The following is an 8,545-nucleotide window of genomic DNA, read 5'->3' on the forward strand; positions in this document are numbered from 1 at the left end:
GAGGTTGGCCCAGGATCGGGCAGTGTTTCGTTCTGCTGTGCATAAGGTCTCTATGAGTCAGTACTGACTCAGCTCCATGGCACCTAACAACAACAACAACACCACACCAGAACTCCAGTAGACACTTATTAGACTAATGACTATTCTCTGTTTGGGCCTCATTTGTCCTTTCTGTCAAATGGGTATGAGAAATGAGCTCAAGACTCTTTCCAGTTGAGCTTTGATGGCTCTCAGAGGAATTTGTCTTCGGTGGGGTAATGGGGCGGGACCGCAGCAGAGGGCAGATGGTTTCAGAGCAGTTCCAGGGAAGTTTCAGTACCACTTCCGTCGCTCCTTGTCTCCTCCCTTCACCCCTGCAATGCGTGCGCTATAGCTTTAAGGCGCGGGCAGGGTCCTCTGGGCAGTGGCACAACACCTGGAGCGGCACAGAGCCAGAGCAACCCCAGCGACTCAGCCGGACTCAGTGGCCTTGCAGGCGGATCCCAGGAGAGGTGGGGCGGGCTGCGCCCCTCGAGACCGAGTTGGGGGACCCTGCTGCAGTTGACCAAGATCCTGGTCACCTCAGGATCCTGGCGACCCTTAGCCGGCACCGGACGCTAATGCCTGCTGTAGGTTGCAGAGTCCGTGGAAAGAAGTTGGGCTCCATGCTCCTCAGCACCGGGTAGGGGACCTGGACAGACGTGGTTGGCGGGTCCCAGGCAGGTGAGACACCTAGGAGCCGGACCCCAGAGCACTTTTGGGTGGCTCAGTGAAGAGGACTAGGGGTGCCCACCACGTCCAGCTCCTTACGCAGAGCGGCCCCTGTAGTCAGAGACCACCGCCAGAGGTTGGCGCCGCCCTCGAGGTTGACAGTCACCATGACTTAATTCCCTCAGATAGACGACGTCTGAGAGCCGGCCTCACAATGTCTGCGTCCCAGGTAGGTTTATACTGCAGCCTCTCCCTCCTTTGGGGCACCTCCGCTCATCCTAACGCGCACTCCATCATGAACCCCTTGAACCACACGGTGCCTTGATAGACAGAATCTCATCTGAACTTCTAACTTGCTGAGTGGCTTTGGGCCAAGGCTTCAGTTACCCTGGGTAGACGAAATGATTTCTCCTTCCAGTTCAGACAATCTGGTTCATTATGACAAAACTGGCACCCATTAAAGATCATTTGTTATTATGTTGGGTAGGAGTGGGAAGCAACAGCCTTACTGAAGGTACTGCCCACTTGCCAGCAGTAGAAAAATAGATTGATTTTTTGTCCTTGCTACCATTGGGAAAGTTAGAGCAAGAGGGATGTAAGAACAGGTTCTCAATGTGGTTGTGGAAATAAAAATCATAACAGAGAATTGTTGTTGTTGTCAAGTGCCTTTGAGTCGGTTCCGACTCAAAGGGACCCTGTACAGGGTTTCCAATGAGCTTGAACCGTTGATCCTGTAGTTCAAACCCACTTTGCAATCCAACCACATGAACGCACAACACCACAACAGCTCTGACAATCAGAGAAAAGGTGTTTTCATTCTCAGGGGCAATATGGTGTTATTCTGTCCATTTTATAGAACTAAGGAACTGAAGCATGGAGAGGCTAGATAACTTGTCCAATGTCTGAGCCACATCCATCTTCTGTCCATCTCTTCACCTCTGGGAGACAGGGTTGGAATGAAGCTCAGAAAGGTTGAACAGACTGTCCAGGGTTGCAGAGTTAACAAAAAGAATGGCCACCATCCAAGGCAATTATGAGTCTGGTGCAGGGAAAGTCTCTGATGGGATGGAGTTGAGGGTGAGGAGTAGCAGCAGAAGAAACCCTCTGGGAGGAGCTGAGGTTTGGGGCTGGACTTTGAACAGGGACCATGGATCAAAGCAGAAGGGTCCTGTAGGCAGGGGGAGCAGCAGTGTAGTCCCCAGGTGGCGGGAGTTGGTGTATGTGTGGGCATGATAAGGGGCAGGGGAAGAGGTGGTGTAGACCAGGGAGACCCTAAGTGCCAGGATTGAAAGCGGGACTTCTCTTGAGACTTAGAGACTCCCTTCATCCATCAAGGTCCATGGTCAGGAGGCAGGCAGGAGCGAGGTGAGTCAATTGCCTGAAATGGATGCTTTTGATGATAATCAGTCAGAGCCCTGGTCAAAAATCATAAAGCAAACCACAGCAGGACAACAGAACAGGCTTCAGGCTCTCCTTCCTGCAGTGGATGTTGATCCCCTCCCCACCCCAACAGCTAGCAGACAGGCTAACGTGTTCATGCCTACCCACAGAGAATCTGCCTGGGTAGATGGCAGACCCACCCAGCAGGGGAACATACTATGGGCAGTTTCAGGGACTTGTCTGAGGGCCAGAGGGAGTTTAGCCAGGAAGGAGGGCCCATGAATTGAGTAAGTACTTTACCAGATTTACCAGTAAATATACTTACATTGTTAAAAAAACAAAAACAAAGATGTCACTTTGATGACTAAGGTGCGCCTAACCCAAGTCATATTATTTTCAGTTGCCCCATATGCAAATGCAATCTGGTCAGTTAATTTTTCTTATTGTTTTTATGTGCTGTTCAGTTTGTTCCAACCCATAGCGTCCCTCTATAGAGTTTCCGAGGAGCAGTTGGTGAGCTTCAACCACTGACCCTGTGGTTCAAACCAACTTTGCAGTCCAGCACATTAACGCACCGGCCACACCAGGACTCTGGACAGTTAATAAGGAAGACCAAAGAATCAATGCCTTTGAATTATGGCATTGGAGAAGAACATTGAATATACCATAGACTGACAGAATGAGCAAATCATTCTTGGAAGAAGTACAACCTTAGAAGTTAGGATGGAGAGACTTGATCTCACTTTGGACATGTTGCCCCTAGAGAATGACATCATGTTTGGTAAAGTAGAGTGTCAGTGAAAATGAGGAAGACCCCCCAATGAAATAGGTTGAGGCAGTAGCTGCCACGCTGGGTTCAAACATACCGACTGTTGTAGAGATGGCACAGAACCAGGCAGTGTTTCGTTCTCTTCTACACGGGCTCACTATGAGTTGGAACCTACTCAACAGCACCTAACAACTACAACATGCTACTGCATTCTCAACTTTATATTTTGAAAATACAGCTAGATCTAGCTCACAGATACACAGATGAGATCTAAATTCAAATCTAGCATTGATCTCAGGCAAGTTGTCACTTTTGGAGCCCAGTGTCCTCAGGTCATAAATCTGTTGTGAGGATTAAATAGAGGATGCTTGTGAAGTGCTTGGCATGGTGCCTTGTTGTTTGCCGTGGAGTCTGTTCAGACTCAACAGGGTCTCCAAGGCTGTAAATCTTTATGGGAGCAGAAAGCCTCATCTTTCTCCCGCGGAATAGCTGGTAGTTTTGAACTGCTAACAGTGAGATTAGCAGCCCAATTTGTAACCACTACGCTACCAGAGCTCATTACACTTCTGCTGCCTCCAACACGTGTTGGTGTAGGCCAAGGGAAAACAAAACAAAACCTACACGTGGGAATCATGCTCATCTCAGGGACAGATGAGTGATGGTTCATATTTAACTTTTCTATCATCTATAGTTTTCTTATTTTTCCACAATGAATTTTTTACTTTTATAGGAAGTAACAAGTATCATAGGTTACTTTACCAGGTGCACCCAGGTGTGAGTTCCTCTAGTGTTGAGAAGTCCAGCTGCATTGGCTAGTCCAGTGTGACTTTGGGCAAGCTCCTTTGCCTCTTGGGGTTCAGTCTCCTTACAAAATAAGAATTCCTTGCCATGATGAGATGCTAGGGGTAGCGGGGCCTTGGCCACTGTCAAGGGATTATTGCTATTGATTTGCCAGAGTTTTTCCTTTTCCAAGCTGCTTTCTCCAGCTTTTCCCATGGACAGCTTCTCCCAGGTGTGGACTTTAGAGAGGAGGGGCGTCATGAACATGTCGTGATTTGGAGACAGGAGGTGCTTGCCCCGAGGACAGATTCACAGGAAGAGCACTGCAGGTCATTCATGAAAGGCATTTTTCTACATGTTTGCAGTGGTCTGAGGGTTCAGAAATATTAGGGTCCATGCACAGAGCACCTTGATAACATGTATCTGTGTCACACACACACACACATTTAGACACATGTCCTTTTGACATCTAAGTTCTACTTACTCCATCTTGGATATCTGCCATGCCCTTCACCTCCCCTGGGCACATGACTCTGAATAGCTGCATCACAGGACATCTCTCACAGATGCCAGGTTTGGCTGGATAAGACCCCATTCAGAAGGCATTTCTAAGTTTCCAATTGTTGAAGACTGCTTTAAGCTCTGTGTGGGCTCCCCACATCATTGTTTTCATGGCTCTGCTTCTGGAAGAAGAGAGGGTACCTCCATAAATTCTTTGGGTAGCCTGCTAGAAAGAGTTTGCTGTTATAGATGGGGAACGTGAGGCCCTGAGCAACCAAGAGGTTTATACCATGACATAGCTGGTGAGACGCTGAGAGGACCCGAGATGGGACTCCACCCAACACCCTGTAGCAGTTGGAACCCAGTGTTCCCACCCCGACCCCTTGCCCAGCTCTTCATGGCTTCCAGGAAGGCTTCTCACTCCACAAGTGCTTATTCAGTATCTTACTTACCTAGTGCTGCTATAACCACTGTGCCCAAGGCTAAGTGAAGGAGAAGCTAAACACAGAGGTACGTACTGTGGTCGAGGAAGGCCCAGGGGACTTGGGTGTGTGAAGAATCACTAGAGAAGGTTTCTCTGGAAAGGCAGAGGTGAGCCTGATGGAGCGAGAACCTGACGTTACCAGGCAGAGGGAACAGCGTGTATTATGGCTCGGAGGTCGATTTTGGGAACATGGACTTGAGTTTCAGTCCCTTACTGTCTGTTTAACCTACATCAAGGCACCAGGCTCTTCAAAGTTTCCATCCAGATTCTTTTTCTGTACATTTTTTTTTTCTTTGCTTCATTGACATAACAGCCCTGCAAAGTCAGGGGCATCACCTCTATTTCATAGATGAGGAAACCAAGGCTCAGAGAGGCCAAATGTCTTAGGCTGGGTTCTGTAGAGAAGCAGAAACCAGTGAAATTCATACATGTTTATATGAAGAGAAGTATGTATCAAGGAAGTGGCTCACACAGTTGTAGAGGTGGGAGAGTCCCAAGTCCAGGTCAAATGAGCAAAGACCAGCAGGTCAGATGGCAGGTAGGCTGCTGATGGCTCTCAGGATCAGCAGGTAATAGAGCAGGTCACTGGCTCGATTCCAAAGAACCGGAAATCAGAGGGTGAGCCAGATGCAAAATCCAGATCCAGCAGAGAGCAAGCAAGCTTTACCCGAGTGTGTAATATATTGGAAGCTGGCCACACCCCAGAAGAAACGTCCTTTCAATTGATTGGCTGCTCATAGCAGACCTCATCATAGATACAATTGTATTGTGTTAGATCTCATTATGGGAATAACTACATCTCAACTGCCAAATCACTGAGAATCCTGAACCAGTCAAGTTGACATAAAACTTTATCACACTGAATTGATGAACAAGGCAGATGAGAGAACATTAAGCAGGTTTTCATGGGCTAAGTGGGACAGAGGTAAGTAAGGATGAACGCACAACCTTGGAACAACAGGGCTCTGGGATACAGGGATTGAGAGACATGGTTGTAATGGGCAAAAGGGGGGAAACAATGTTAAGATGCTTGGCTGTCTTTTGAATCTTGGTTTCCCTTGCATGCCATTATAAAATAGACACCTGAGGGGGAGAGAAAGGAATAGCCAGAAATATCACCATAGAAAGCTTGTAAGTCCGTCTTCTACCTATAACTGATTGGAATACCTAAAATGGGGTTACAAAGTGCCCAGTGAAGGAGGCTTCCTGTGGAGCCTCTGCATTACATAAGACCATAGGTGGAATCCTGAACAGTATCCAGAATCTTCTGAGGTGGGAAATTTCCACTGAGAAGGATAAGCAGACCATTCTGGAGTGGCTAGAAGAACAGAAGATACTTCTTGAAAGAAAGACCTACAGGAAAAATACAAAACAATAACAGAAGTCTGACTGATTACTACAAGAACAAGCAAGTTGCCCTCTCAGGAGACACCAAGGCAAGTGGTTGAGTCCACTAAGGGTAAACCCCCTGTCTAAGACTCAGTGATAATACACAAGCAGACATGCACTCTGATTGGTGATCACATTGGTCACCAATAAGGGGCAGTGAGGGAAAAACAGCAATGAAGCCCTACCAAGTTCAATAGACTCCTGTGAACCTGGGTGGCAATCTGGTTGGCCAGCAGTGTGGCAAGACCTGGGAACTCCTGGGCCCAGAGTCCGTGACATAGCCACAGAGGATTAGAGTGGAGAGTGAAGCATCCAGCTGATAAGGAGAGAGGGGATATGCATAAGAACACCCACACTTGTAGATAATACCCACTTGACCTGGTTTCAATAGCTGGATGATCAGAGCTCAACTAGAAGAAGAAAGAAGAGGGAAAAAAGAGTAATTGGATGCAATTTGATGGACTTGGACCTACACCTATGGATGCAGTAGCTCAAAAGAGGGAACAAATTTTTACAGCGAGGATCATTCCCACCCCCTCCATACACAGAGTAGACAGGGATGGGCAACTTGGACATAGGCTTCCCAAAATGGGGGGCTACAAAGGCAAGAAGTGACTGGCTTACAAGTTTTCAAGAGGGAGCCTAGATCCAGAGGGCACAAAGGAAGATAGGATCTCCACTGAGTTGTATCCAATCTGTCTGTGCAGGGCTGATGAAAGGAGATGGGGATAGCACTCATGAGGCACAATAGTGAATAATTGTTATCAGGACTGACTGTGAGAGTTGGCAAGGTAAAGGTGGACATTTTGTAGCAAAACGAGGGGAGTGATTGACTTTGCATTCCAGAAGTGGAGGTCCCTGGGACCATCAAGGGAGAAGAGTGGAATGAGGGACCCTACCCAGAGAAGCAGTGATGCCAGAGATAGAGGCAGAGACGATGATGTGGAGAGATGGAATGGTGGAGGACTCTAGACTTAGAGAGGGAGAAGGGCTGTGTGCTGACGACCAGGGGGCAGGCTTGTAGGGTATACACTTTGGTTGGTTGATGATGCATGGAGGGGATTGTAACCATGGCAATGAAACGATATACGATAGGATGAATGTAAAGCTAATGTTCTCCCATGTAAACTATCACAATTCACAATAAAACATAAAACACACACACAACAACTTCATCATACCAAGTGATGTAAGGTTTCACACTGACCTCAGACAAAGAAGGACTAGAACTCAGACCTTCAGCACCAAGCAGGCCTTTCATGTGGCCCATGTCCTCTTCTCTCTCCTTCTCTGTGTCCAGATGCGTGACCGGGGCCACGTGGTCTCCACTCTCCGTTATTGCATGATGGTCAGTGGCATTGTGATTTTGGTGGTCGGGATGCTCTGCTTTGCTTGGTGGAGTGAAGGGGATGCCAGGACCCACCCTAGTCTGCTGGCCTCGCCCACTGGACACCCTGCACCCAAGGCTTCCAGCTCTCTGCTCAGCTCGGTCAGTTTCTTCTTCTGTGGTGCAGGTGGCCTGCTGCTGCTCCTTGGCCTACTGTGGTCTGTGAAGGCCAGAACCCGGGGACCACTCCAATGGGACCCATACCACGTATCCAGAGACCAGCAGTACCTCAGTGTGGAGACCTTGGAGAAGACGAGCTTCAGGTCAGAGTTGGGGCAGGATGGGGGCCCAGTCACACCATCAGACATTAGTTTAGTAGACTCTCATAGGGTTCCTCTTCTAAACCAGGTCTTGTGCTGTGCCCTGGGGATATGGAGATAGACTAGCACAGTCCTGAAGGAGTCCAAAGCTCCATGGCAGAGCTATGACAAATCATAATTAGAGCTGTGTGGGACGGTGAACATGGTACTGTGGAGACATGGAGAAATCTAGGAAGGCTTCCTGAAGGAGATGGTATAGAGCAAAGTAGTGTAGGGGTTAAGAATGCAGGGAAAAAAATCAGACCTACTGGGATCTTTCCTGGGTCTCTCACTAACTGGCTGTGGAACTTCAAATAGACTATGCAATCCCACTAAGCCTCAGCTTAACAATAACAGCAAATACTGTACAGTACTTAACCACATGTCAGGGTATGTTCTAAGTGCTTTTCATATATTAAATCATTTAATCCTTATAACAACCCTTGCAAGTTGGTGCTTACCAGCTTACCTTAGCTTCTTTACAGAGGAGGATAATGAGGCACCAAGACCTTAAGTAATTTGCAAAAAAACACCTAGAGTGTGTCCGTGCCCAGGATTTGAACCCAGGCAGTCTGGCCCCAGAGTCTGCACTGTCCACCACTCCTTATCTCTGGGGAACACTGAGAAAATGAAATGACGTAATACAGAGAGCAAGCTTATCCCAGGACTTGGCGTAAGTTCGAAGTGCCTTTCAGTCGGTTCCAACTCATAACGACCGTGTATAGCATTTCCAAGGAGTGGCTGGTGAGTTTAAACCACCGACTTTGCGGTTCAAACTGACCTTGTGGTCCAGTACTTATCCTACAGCACCACACCAGGAGTCCTTGACATAAATTGTTGTTGTTGTTAAGTGACATCGAGTTGAT

At 47.9% G+C, this 8,545-nt stretch overlaps 1 protein-coding gene across 1 annotated transcript in view; it reads left to right on the forward strand.

The window, feature by feature from the left end:
* The first annotated feature begins 257 nt into the window (after nucleotides 1-257).
* TMEM61 (transmembrane protein 61) overlaps nucleotides 258-8,545 on the forward strand; it is a 16,502-nt gene continuing 8,214 nt past the window's right edge. Inside the window, exons 1-3 of the mRNA XM_006839873.1 lie at nucleotides 258-608; nucleotides 794-919; nucleotides 7,294-7,643. Coding sequence (XP_006839936.1) covers nucleotides 258-608; nucleotides 794-919; nucleotides 7,294-7,643 — 827 coding nt within the window. The remainder of the gene's footprint in view (nucleotides 609-793; nucleotides 920-7,293; nucleotides 7,644-8,545) is intronic.

The sequence above is a fragment of the Chrysochloris asiatica genome, unplaced genomic scaffold, assembly GCF_000296735.1.
Source record: "Chrysochloris asiatica unplaced genomic scaffold, ChrAsi1.0 scaffold00026, whole genome shotgun sequence".
Classification (NCBI taxonomy): domain Eukaryota; kingdom Metazoa; phylum Chordata; class Mammalia; order Afrosoricida; family Chrysochloridae; genus Chrysochloris; species Chrysochloris asiatica.